This window comes from Malania oleifera, chromosome 10, assembly GCF_029873635.1.
Source record: "Malania oleifera isolate guangnan ecotype guangnan chromosome 10, ASM2987363v1, whole genome shotgun sequence".
Classification (NCBI taxonomy): domain Eukaryota; kingdom Viridiplantae; phylum Streptophyta; class Magnoliopsida; order Santalales; family Ximeniaceae; genus Malania; species Malania oleifera.
Genome location: NC_080426.1, coordinates 77,314,090 through 77,327,645, shown reverse-complemented (window position 1 = coordinate 77,327,645; position 13,556 = coordinate 77,314,090). Strand labels below are relative to the sequence as shown.

The 13,556-nt window shown below is 36.7% G+C and overlaps 1 protein-coding gene across 2 annotated transcripts in view; it reads right to left on the bottom strand.

Moving 5' to 3' along the window:
- The window catches only part of LOC131167045 (calcium-dependent lipid-binding protein), a 100,300-nt gene that overhangs the window by 70,631 nt on the left and 16,113 nt on the right, over positions 1-13,556 (bottom strand). For both annotated transcript variants that reach the window (XM_058125800.1, XM_058125799.1), the window contains exon 4: positions 1,802-1,852. In XM_058125800.1, the coding sequence (XP_057981783.1) occupies positions 1,802-1,852 (51 nt within the window). The remainder of the gene's footprint in view (positions 1-1,801; positions 1,853-13,556) is intronic.

The following is a 13,556-nucleotide window of genomic DNA, read 5'->3' as shown; positions in this document are numbered from 1 at the left end:
CTAAGTTTGTTGCTTAAGGGTAGATAGGCTTAGTGTCAGCCCAAGAAATCATTATATTGTCCATCTAAAGCAATCTCCCAAAGCATGGTTTGGTCAACTCAACATTGTAGTACTTGAGTTTGGCCTCCAAAGGTGTGCAATGGATAACTCTGCATCTTAACATCATACTCCAAGTAGGATTCTGCTAACTGTGTATATGGATAATGTTGTGATTACACATGACAATGATCAACGTATCCAGGGCCTAGAGTATTTTCTACAAAAAAAGATTCAAACCAAAGATTTGGAACCATTGAAATACTTCTACGTCATAAAGGCAACTTTGTATGGGAACCATTTTGTAATAGAGGAAGTATGGTCTTGATCTCTTAGATGAGACTAGGATATTGGGGTCCAAACCTATTGATACACACAGGGATCCTAATAGTAAGTTAGTGCTTGATATGGGTGCTTTGTTGCCCAACCTTGGACAATATCTGAGACTTGTTGGGAAGTTGAACTATCTCATAGTCACTCAACCAAATATCTCTTTTGTGCAAGTGTTGTGAGCCAATTTCTTGATTCTCTGAAAACAAGTTGATGCAACAATTCGCATCTTATGATGCCTCAAAGGTGCACCAAGAAGAACTCCCCTATATCGGGATCGAAGTCACATTTATATTTAGGGGTATACAAATGTAGATTAAGCTAGATCACCTTCTAACAAAAGATCCACAAACGGGTATTGTGTTTTTATTGGTGGTAACTCGATTTTCTAAAAAAGTAAGAAACAAGTTGTTATGGCTCAGAGTCAAAAGTATAAGAGTCATGGCTCAGAGTACATGTTAACTTATTTGGTTGAAGAAAATATTGGAAGAACTTGGTTTTCCACATTCTCGGACAATGGAATTTATGTATGATAATCAAGCTACTATTCATATTGCCTCCAACATAATCTTCCATGAGAAGACAAAGCGCATTAAAGTTGATTGTCGCCTTGTTCAAGGGAAACTTGTTCAGAAACTCAATACAACCACTCATGTGAAGGGTGAATTCCAACTTGCTGATTTATTCAATAAAGTGTTTGGAGGTGCTCGTGTTAAATTTGGGACATTATAACTATGCCCCATCATGAGGGGAGTGTTACCAGTTTTTTTATCATTAGCATTATTAATATGTGTTATTGTTATGTTTGTAAACGTTAGTAGGTCTATTATGGCCATTGCTATGTACTTGACATACATTATAAATAGAGGAGGAGACCTATCGTTGTGATAGAGCCTTCCAATTTGAGTAATACTAACACCCCAAGCAATGTAAGCCTATAAACCCTTACGTATTAGGTTTCAGGGGAGATTAGAACTGGGAATTGAAATTGCTGGACCTTGGTCCTGCATCAAATCTCTTAGGCAAATCTGCTACAAAAACCCCTCTTAGAAAAACATGTGGAGCGTCCAAAGTTAAAATTGCTATGATGTAAGACTTTCATTTCTTTTTTTCCTGAGCTATTTAGTACCTCAATTATTGAAAATTTTGTTTCCACAAACAACCTGTGAAGATATAACTGAAATGCAGATTAAGAAAGTTTTTTCATTTAGAAAACAACAAAAATGATGGCTATAAATGATATTCTTTAATAGAAAGAAATATTGACATCATTTTAAGGGTTTTAAAAGCCTAAACGGCACAGGAGAAATGCAAAACTTTGAATGGACATGAGATTACAACATACTGTCAAGGAAGCATATTATAAAATAAAGATAACAGCGTGCATTACATTATGCATGAATATGCATACAACGTAAATAAACAAGAAGCTTACATCTGCAACAAATGGCCACAATTTGCTTAGTTGCTTGTTCATCCATTTCACCTAAAAAAGCCAATCCATGTGAAAACAAAAAAAAAAAAAAGGATAAACAGGAAACCAACTTGAAGAACAATGCTATTAAACAAGATTATAATAATCAAATAATCAAGGAAAATATCCATGCAAAGCATTACATAGCAAAGTTGCACTTACTCTGCAACCACGTTCTCTGTTCATGAAAAAAAGTAAATTGAACGTCCAAACATAGGCCCAGAGCCATAACAACAAATTACTTGGGAACAAAAAATAATAATAAGCTGATGATAAATCCAATGAAGAGTCTTCTTCACCTTTTTTGGACAAAATAAACCCAATGAAGTTGTATTCATTCTGCAGGAAGAATTTAAAAGTTCAATATTCAAAAACCTCTAGTTCTTGAGATGATCATGTTCCTCTAAAGAAATATCTACAAAGTGACAGAATACATATCAGAAATGTTTCACATGTTCTTTCTAAGATCCAGTCTTAAAAAACTACACCTAGAACACAAGAAATTATTCGCTATAAATTGAAAGAAGCAAAACTTAATATGAGCAGAAAGTTCCAAGGATATTAACTGAAGTTAGATGAATATGGTATGTTCCAAGCCCCTGTCCCTTTGTTTATTTTTTCTTCAGTAGCATTTACATATCAAATATTGCCTTCAGTAGTTGCGTATTGCATATTGTTTCTCTTCTCTAACCCTCTTCCATGAAGATTTCCTCTTCCTCTCAGTCGTCAATAAGGAAGATGTTCTAAACAGTCATCTAGCAACTCAGGGTGACCATGCCAGAGAAGCGCATGCACACATCCTGCTTACAAGCGTTGCAATCTCAAAGCATGGACATCATCAGGTATCTCATAAAAGATTATAGTGGACCCGTAACTCATCCAGCTTCTGCACCAACCAGTTAATCAGTTACAAGGTCCCAAGAAACCCTACTACAAATATAAATGTATTGACATAATCAAAACATATATTTCTCCACAAACTCGCTCACAAGAAATTCAGTCCTTTCAATTAAGCCACTGAAGGCTTGAAGCCCTAGCTTACTCGCTCTCTCTCAAAGACTCGCTTACAGAAATGGCAAGACTCACGACCCTCTTCTCTGTTGAAGGGCAAGACTCGCGACCCTCTTCTCTGTTGAAGGCTTGTAGCCTCTTCTTCCCCACAGGCTTGACACCCTAGCTCCCTCACTCTCTCTCAAAGCTCACTGCTTCCCATCCTTTGTTCCACTTCGAGCTTGGATGCTGTCAAAATCTCTTCTCTCAAAGGACAACAACGACAGGAAAGGAGGACCTCTCAAAGACTCTTTCTGCTTCCTAACCACAACTATGGCAGTGTTTTAACTAAGGAAAAATATTTCAGAAATTACAATTTAACTTTAAAGGAGAGGTGTCTGACTTTCTCTCTCCCATTCTCTCTCTTCGACTCTCAGGAAACAATCTGCATACACTGCAACAAAACCTACTGCTGTAGGGCATGTTGAATCGAACGTTACAGATCAAAGGAAAATCCTTTGGTCTGCAGCTGGACAAGCGTAGGGGGTCTCATCTTTGCTCGTGATCAAGTAATGTTGTTCGAAACAGGTGGGTTAGGTTTTTATGAGAGGCTGCATCCTGGCTCGCTGATATATTGTCAGTTTTCAGTCGGATGGAAAGGGGATTTAGATGTATGCACAAGGGTATCACGCAGTTTCGGCTTTCAATTAGTTGGCCGAAGGTGGGAAAGTTTTTGGAGTTAGGGGTGAGGTGGGGTGGAAAGGTAAGAAATTTTCAGCATTTATTCCTGGCAGTGCAAAGGGCGATGAGTGGCGACACTTTGCGAGTGATTTTCTCGAGTTGGCTAAGGAATTTCAGAATGATTTGGGAGGTGTAGCAGCAGATGGTTCTTCACATCCCAGATCATGGAGTCAGGTGGTGCTGGAAGGTAAAAAAAGAGAGAAGAAAGGCGTCGGCAAGCATTACGGCGTCAAGATCTATCTGGAAATCAGGTTATGGAGGTCAGAAGAGAAGTGCGGTGCTGTAGGTGTAGAGGAACACTAATCAGAGGGATTATGGGATTTCAAAGACAGTTTCCAGCACTAACCAACCAGACTCAACTGACTAAAATGCAAAGGAAGTTAGGGTCCAGTGGGAGCTGGCTTCTCTCTGAGGCAGCTAGTGTTTCTTTCAGGGAGGAGATTGTGAAGAGGAGCGGGCCAAGTGGTTTTTTCTTTTGTTGGATCTAGCCCAAATAATTAAAGAATGAAGTAAATCTATCTTGTCTAAACTGGCCAATTATTTGAGCAGGCCCAATGTTTAGGTAAGTCCGATGCAGGCAGTAACATGGAGTTTAAGGGAGGACCACATCTTTTGAGATCCATGATGAAGGAAAAAAGTGATTCAGTTACTTCCTCACTGGACCCCAATAATGGGCAGGCCCAAAACACTATTCCTAGTACTCAGGAGACAAACAGCTGGAAGGAGGTCTCTATTCCTTATGATAATAGACTTCCTTCACAGGCTCCAGCTCTCCAAGATACAAGTTGAACTGAACAAGCTTCGGAACAAGACCATGATATTAGTAGCAGGTTAGCTTTGAAACGAGATTGTGATGTTAAAGATGAGACAAGTAATGAATGGAAAAGAGCAAAAAATTAGGAGCTGTCTTGAGGAGGACTTCTGATGTCTTTTATCCAATTTCTAACAGATTTAAGGGCAACAAGGTTTATGCTCGTTGGAAGGCAGCTCGTATGGGTGCAGAGATGAGGGAAGTGTTTGATAATAAGAGAAAAAATCTTGTAAGTCAATGCCCAATATATTAAGGAGAGATTCTAAAGGAGAATTTAGCATAGTGGAAGACTCTCATGCAAAGGAGGAGATTGAGGGTAGCAATGTAACAACTAAAGAAAATGAGATAAAGAAATGAGGGGCTTTTTAGATTTTTTAGATTCAAAGAGTGACAATATTAATGAGTTCAACAGTGGTAGGGGGTTGTTGTTGGATGAGATTCAAGAACAAATATGGTTATGCTTCTGATTCTTGCAAGGGACTTAGGGATTTATCTTATGTCTATCCTCCCTCGCTGGAAGGTTTGAAGGGAGTGTCTATTTTTGAAAATGATGAGCTGGTTAATAATTTACACTGTAGGGACAGAATTTTGCCCACACCTGTGGAGAAGATTCCCACAGCGGAGGTAGAAACTCAAGATCTTTTGGATAAAATGAATTTAAAAGTTGACTGATTTTAGGGGAAATGAAATGCAATTGGATTGTGGCAAAATTCAAAAATGAAGGGTCAAAGAGAATCAGTAAATTTGAAGAGCTCAGAAACTTATGAAGGAAAGGGTTTGAAAAAAGGTTTCCTTGGTTAATTTGAACTAGTTTTATTTTGTGATCTTGAGTTTTTTGCTTCCTTTTTCTTTTTCCTTTTTGATGGCCTTTTGTTGTTATTTGTGGATTCCTTGCCCCTGCATGTTGTACCTTCTCTTCATTCTTTCTAATATAGCTTCTATTGTTATCAAAAAAAAAAAAAAGTTTAAGCAAAAGAAGAGTAAGCTTTGGACTTCTATGCTGGTATACCTTATCAAATAAAGAGTTCTAAGAGATTATGCTTCCAGTAAAGCAATATAAAAAGAAAAGACTAGAATTAAAGAAGAAATGACAACTTCACCTAACTAGTTAATGTTTTAAGTTTCACTGTTCCGTAGAAGAAAAGAATCTCATACAAATACTTTACGTGGGACTTATTGGAGGGAATGAAAGAGAAGGAAGAACAATAGTCAAGTCAAAATGCTGGACAAACCAACTGTGAATCTTCATTCAAATCTAACTTGTCGATGCCCATCTTGACCGGGCACTTTTTTAATTTGTTACTTTCCTCAAATTTTGGGAATAGCCCATGTTCCCTTGTTTATGAGAGAATCAAAGCTAATTTTTGTCAATTTTGAGCTTTAATCTCATGTTTGTGGGGTTAGAGACCAATTTTGTGGGTTTAATTAGGTATTTTTAGCGTACTCTAAGCATTAGGTATTTTTTTTTTTAGGTTATTCTAAGGCTTTCGTTTGTTTCCAAACTTTAGGACAAGGAGAAAAGGTCCCTTGTCTTTCAGGGGTATTTTTAGAAATGGGTGATCTTATGGCAAACCCTAGCCCAATCTTTTTTATAAATAAAGGCTAAGGAGCTTAAAACAAGAGGGGAGGAAGGGAGTGTAAATTCAAACAAACAAGAAAGAGAGGAGATTGAAAGAGAAGGGTATTGCTTTTGAGAGAGAGGCTAGGGCATTAGTGGTTTTGACACTTGTTTCTTGGCAATGTATGTATTCCATTTGCTCCTGTTTCGAAATCATATCTTGATTGAGTAAAGATTAAACTTTGAGAACACGTTATTCAATCTATATAAGAGATTATCATGTCGTGCTTAGACAATGTATGTGATCCATCCTCTTATTGGATTTGAGATAATTTAAACATAGTTTGCTCTCTTATCTTTTTCTTTCTCCACTTTTCTTCTTATTTTCATGCTTGATCATAGGTTTGATTCTTCTCAGAACTGCAGAAAAATACAGAGAGACAGAGAACTAGATAAGGAGAGAGAGAATGAGAGAGTATTTAGTGAGAAAGTAGGACCCTAAGAGAGAGATGGTTGGGACAACAGCCATGGCTGCATATGCCCTCACCGTAAAACCTGCAAATACAAAGGAGTAGAGTCCAGAGAGAGATTTAAGAGAGAGAGAGAGAGAGAGAGAGAGAGAGAGAGAGAGATGGGGCGAGCATGGAAGGTTACCAGCAGCAGTGCCTGTGACGGCAACCATTAACTGGCAAATGCATGGCAGAATAGGTGGGCGGCAATGGTGGTTGACGGTGGCTGTTGGTTTGTCAGCAAGGAAAGCAGGCAGGCAGGTCTGCTGTGAAAGAAGCTGCTGCAGCCTTGAGGTGAGCAGCGCCAAGGGCACCACCGGTGAGGTCCTAGATGACCGCATGTGACAACGGCAACTAGGATGGTGGAGAAACTGGATGTAGTATTAAAAATCAGAGCATAACAGCCATTACTCGAATGTTACATAACAATAATTGGTGGTTTCCGAGACCGTTATGGGGTAATATCTCAGATTTCACAACCATAATACCCGTTATGGACCAATACAGTATCATAAAGGCCATAACGAGACGTTATGGTCTGTTACAGAATGTTACGGGCTGTTTACAATGCCAGATTGACAGTGAATGACTAAAACAGGTTTTCAAGTCCCTTTTTCTTTTTTTTGCATTTCCCCCTCTCTTTTCCCTTTATTGAAGCTTAGAAACTCCAATTTAAGTTTTATTTAGTTGGTTTTCTATTTTTTTTAAAAATCATTTTTTGGGTTTATTTTCCTTGATATTTAATATGCATTTTTTCAATAAATACCATTAAAATAAACCCAACATTTACTCTCATTAAATTACATATATTTGTATTCTAAGTTCTTTCAGTTTTATTTTTTTATGTTTTTCTTACACCTAGTTTGGAGGCTAAAATACGTTATAGTGCTTGCATTTTTGTTCTTATTTAACATATGAGCATTCTATGTTTTATTTTTTGGATAACAGAAACTCCATTAAAGACTGAAAAAGTACAAAAGATGGCATTCTATATTCTATGTTTTTCATATTTATGATTTCTTAGCTTGAATTTCTCTTATAATCAATAAAGCAGCGAAAAGAAACAAATGCATGCTTCTTCACACCAATAGCAACTAAAACAACCAAGATGACATCAAATACTTATATGTTACATTTAAATTGATTCAAATTTACTAAAAATCTTTTAAAGCATTAGTCTATAGGACTTTAGGATCAAAACATGTGAATCTATATGCTTCTAAGAAGTTTGCTAAGGTAAAAAAAAAATCACAGAAGCATTGACCATTATCTATTACGTAATGTCTATGACGGCTGCAACCATTGCACCGCAACCGTCACCATTACGTAGACCGTTGTCACTTGTCACTATTTAAAAACATGACAGCGGCAGCTGGTGCTGCAACTAGGGTTTATAAACGCTAGCTCCCCCCCCCCCCGGGCGGGTCCCCTACGCAAACATGCACATTTATTTGTTCATCATCATCATCATTATTATTTCTATGTTTATTCTCACTTATTATTATTTTTTTACCATTGTTATTTTTTGTTGTTGTCATTTTTGTTGTTGCTGTTGGTTCTTTTACTTTGTTTTATTGAATTATTTTATTTTATTTTATTTTATAAAAAAATTACAAAAGAATCTATAGATTGCAAAATAAATGTAAAAAAATCCCAAACACGCATGAAGAAAATATATAAAATTAAAATAAACTAAAATAAAATAAAGGAAAAGCCAAGAAAAATGAAAAAAAAAAAAAAAAATTGTTAGAAGTGGCTCTAATTAAAAGAAAATTTATATTTAAGCCTTATTTAGCCTAGATCTTATACATGATTGATCATATTGCCTGCTTGTATTTACTTTTCATTCTTTATTGGCTTTGTTTGGTTAGTTTAGGGATTTGAGCGTCCCCTGTGTGTGTTAACATAGAAATATAGGCAATCAACATGTTGGTTCTTCATGTTTTCATCTCGATTAATGATCGGACAGTTCAGAGAATCCTATCTGATGGTGTTTTCTCTCATCTCTCCCTACGCATCATAAGGGTACTCTTCCTCAGAACCGGACCCTCAAGGGAAGTATATACTCTCAGCAACGAGAATGAGTCATGAAGGGCCAGCATGGAATCCTCTGTTTTTGAAACTTGATTTTTAAGAATCTTCCTAAAAAAGATGATTTCAAAGTCTTCTTTCCCCATCTGGCTAATGATGAAACCCCAGATCTTTTCAATAATTCTCATTCCAATCCCCAGTTTTTTTAACTGACCTCAAATCCCAACAAATTCCCATTCAAATCCTTGTGCTTGTCAATTGATTTCAGACCTTATCAAATCATTCCTTTCAAATCCTTTCCTTTTTCAATTGATTTCAATTCTACATACAAAATCAAATCCCTTTTTTCAATGCTTCACTCTTTCCAAATATATCTACATTCATATCATTTTTCAAATCTGATTTTTCTTCAAATTCATCAATTTTAACAAAAATATATCTTACATCCTTCCATTTTTCTAATTTCAAAACTTAGGATTTTCTGAGGCCATCCATTTTCTTAAAGAGTAACTTGAGTTTTCCCAAGAACCCTATTTTGCTTTTTGACGATGATAATATCATCACAGGATTGAAAAGGAACTTGCTCTTTTCTTTTTTTTTGCAATAACAAAAAAAATATCATTAATGAAAAGAGAATTTTCAAGAGGGAGCATAAGAAATCTCCTGAGACAAACTGAGACACTCCAAGACTAAACAAAAAAACATAAAAAATTTCCAAGGGAAAAAATCATCCAGTTAATGTGTCCCTCCAATCGATTTCAAACTCCTGAAAGCTTGCCTCCTAAAAAAATCTATACCCAACATACCACAAAGAGGCCAAAAACTTTATTTAATCCCAAACCAGCATCTGGCTTAATTTTTTCCAAGAAAATAACCAAGTATTACGTTCCATCCAAAAACACTATAATATTGAGAAAAAAACACACTTCCATAAATTTGCCTTGCCCTTTCTTCTACTAAAGCCAGCGAAAGATATTTCCAAAAAGTCTTCCACCGAGGGAGGACAAACCCAGCTTTCACCCATAAGGCCAAAAAGCATATTCCAAATACTCCAAGCAAATTCACTTTGCAAAAGAAGGTGAACTTATCTCAGAGTTCTTATAACAATGCACACATACATTGGGAGAGAGAGCCTTCATAGCTCTCCTAATTTGCAACAAGTTATTAGTATTTATCTAATTAAGCACAACCAAGCAAGTGAAAGCCTTTATTTTAGGGGGAACCTTAGCCTTCCAAATAGTAGAATATAGCAAGAAACAAGAGTTGGAACAAATCACAAATTCAAAAAAATTTGCAAGAGAACACCTTGACTAGTCCAAAGACCAAGAATGAACGTCCCTCCTCGGAGAAAGGTTACTCCCACTCAATAAAGATAACAAAGATGACAATTCCACCATCTCCTTATCATTCAGAGGTCTCTGAAAATGAAGATTCTAGGAAACCAACGAACTACTCAATTCACCAACAAAAAAAAAGGTTTTATTTAGTTCAAAACTTAGATGAAAGAGACGAGGGAAAGAAGTAGAAAATGACGCATTTCCTAACCAATGGTCTTCCCAAAAATGAATATGAGAACCCCTCCCCACCTCGAGTTTAGTGTGGGGAATAAAAGAAGGATAGATCTGAGAAATGGATCTCCATGGAACCCCCAAAGAGCCTCTTAAATACCAATCACTTGTTCTCATCCATCCCAAACTTACTTCTTATTACTTTATGCCAAAGAGACAGCTCCTCTAGAGGGAAGCGCCATTGCCATTTAGCTAGAAAAGCAGTGCTTTTAGACACCAACTTGCCAACACCCAAACCCCCCCCCCCCCACCTTTTCATTTTTAGATCTACAAACCTCATTCCACCTCAATAAATGGTCCCTATAATTCCCCCCACCAGACCACAAAAACGCTCTCATGATCCTCGCAAGCTTGCTAGCAATCCCCACCAAAATCTTAAAAACAAACAAGAAATATAACGAGATGCTAGCAAGACAAACCTAAATCAAAGAAATCCTACCCTCAACAAAGATTAGGACTCCCTTCCAACCATCTAATCTCTTCATTGCCCTTTCCACTACCGGGTTCCCAAAATTTGTAGCTCTTGGGTTACCTCCAAAGGGATACCTAAGTTAGTCAAAGGCCAATCCAAAATACCACGCCCCACTTTATTAGCCCGCTCCCTAACACGCTTAATTGGCACATTCATAACCGCTAAACCACTCTACCCCACATTGATTTTGAGCCAACTCAAACACCCTCTCAAAAATATGAAGAATACGCAAAATACTCGTAAAAGAAAGACTATCATCGCCTACAAAGAAGATAGTGCCATTAACGAACTAGAGGTGTGAAACCACCATACCCACTCTCCCCACTTCTAGACTTCTAACCAAACCCCTCTCCACCGCCCCATCCACCAACCTACTCAAAAAATCTACAACAAGGTCAAAAAATAAAAAAGAGGATTAAAGGGTCTACTTGTCTAGTATTCCTCGAAGCACCAAACCAAGATTTAGGCTCACCACTCACAATTACCAAAAACCACACATTAGACAAACAACCCCTAATCCAACAACGCCAACGCGCGCACCAAACCCATTTCTCGTAAAAACTCTATCCAAGAAACTCCAACTCACTTTATCGTAAGCTTTCTCAAAAATATATTTTAAATATGAACCCCCTCTTCTTATTCCTATGATTATCTTTCACAACCTCACTGGCTACTATAAAAGCATCCACTATCTACCATCCAAGTCACCCCCTCCCCCCCACAAGCACGTTTTGAGCACTAGAGATGGTATCATCAAGCACCACGCTCAACCTATTAGCTAAGGCTTAAGTAAAATCTTATACATACTAGAGACAAGGCTAATAGGTCTAAAGTCCCCCACTTAATAGAAATAGATTTCTGTTGGAACCAAGGCTATAAAGGAGGAATTAATACTCTTACTAAGGACTCCGTTTTCAAAGAACTCGCAAAAAATATTTTCAGCAGATCCTCCTTTACTATATCCCAACACTTTTGAAAGAAAGCAATATTAAAACCATAGGAACCTGGAGCTTATCCTTTTCCATCCCAAAAACCACCCACTTATCATCCTCCTCATCAAAAGGTATCTCTAACCAATGCATCTGATCAGCAGATATAGGGTTCCAATCTAATCCCTCTATTATCGACCTACAATGATCCTCCTCAAAATACAAGTTTTGGAAGAAATTGGTGATAACAAAAGCAATATGAAATTGCTTATTAGATGTAGTATAGTGGTGAATATTCCTGCCTGTCACGTGGTTGACCAGGGTTCGATCCCCGGCAACGGCGCCAAAAACTTGTTGTGAAAATTCGCAAGTGCACGAAATCGTAACAACTAATATAGTGATAAAGAAGGATGTCAAACCCACAAGGACTATTTACCTATTAATTATTGAAATTGTTCTAATTCTAAATTATTTGAAAATCAAGAAAGAAAAACAAAATTAAATTAAATCAACTAAATACTTTTATAAAAAAAAAGAGAAGATTTCACCCAATAAGAAAACATTAAGGCATCCGACTCACCTAACCAATTCAATCCCAAATCCTAATCATGGAATCAATCAATTATCATCCTATTTGACGACAAAATATTCTAACTTATCTAAGACCCTCACTCAAGTAGAATTAGAATTACCCAAGATATGATAACCCGCAATATGTCTATAGGAATTTAAAAGTATTTGAGTACATTAAGATTAATAATATTTCACATAAAAGCCACACAAATCACATTGGCACATTCCTGTCTTTCGTTCAATTCATGGCATACATCATACGAAACTAAACTAAATGCATCATCTCTTGAATTAACATGCACAACAAACCATTTAACTATTGGCCAGATAATTGAAAGCATTAAACTCAATGATGTATACTCAAAAGGAATGATAAAACTATGATCACATAGAAATAAGATTTGGAATTGTCATGGAGAGGTTACATCGTAGCCTTAGCAATAGCAATTAGCTCATAATAAAATCAAAATAAACCATAATTATTCTAGAATTCAAAATGAAAATTGTACAAAGAAAAGATGAAAGAAGCAAGAAGAAAATTGTATGTAGATCAAGAATCTCAATCGTCAACAACTCCAATTCAGCCTCTCTCTTCTTCTTCTTTTTCCAAGCTTCGAATTCCTCTCTAATGGTGAAGAAAATCCTCCTTTTATAAAGCTCTGGTCGTCCTCCCTTCTTATCTCCCCAAAACAAGATCATCCAAATCCCCTCCTTTTCTGCCGCTGCTTTGATGTGCAATTTTCTTTATCGAGCTCTTCCCATCTTCAAAAATCTTCAACACAAAAGTTATGGGATTTTTTTTTAGCTTTCCATAGATACCAAGATCTCCCTTTTTGGTGTTATCTAGCAAAAGTTATGCTCCAAATACTAAAGAGTGTTTCAAGAAATTCAAGAGAGGAATCTAAGTTTGAAAAGGACTTTTTATGAAGGGAATTTGAATTTGAAAGGAAAGTTTCCTCCTTATCCCATGACTCCTTTAATTTATTTATTCCTAAACAAAAAATAAACAAAATAAATCAAAACTCTAATAAATAATAAAATTAAACACAAACTAGCATAAAAATAAGAGTGAAAGTATGACAAAACTTGTATAGAAATTAAAAACATCATTAGACACTATCCCCTTCCCCACATCTAACTCCCTATTCAAATTCTTACTTCTTTTCCCATTTGCTAATCTATTAAAGAAAGAAGAGTTGTAGTCACCATCCATAACCCATTTGCATTTGGCCTTGTCTCCAACTCCTCATTTCCTGAAATATCACCTCTTCTAGCTCATGTTTGAGGGAAACTCTCCTAATCTCCTCACTATCAATGAGATTACAATCCTACTCCTTCCTATGCAATAAAGTTAACTCGCTCAAGATGTTAGATTTTCTAACTCTAACGTCACCAATGACCAAACACCTCCTTGTTCCTAACTTTCAACTTCTTCTTCAAACGTTTCAACTTTCTCATGAAATGGAATCCAACCCAACCCCTTTCCAATTCCCCTCCCCAAGAGTCCCCAACCAAAGGCTTGAACGCTGCATAA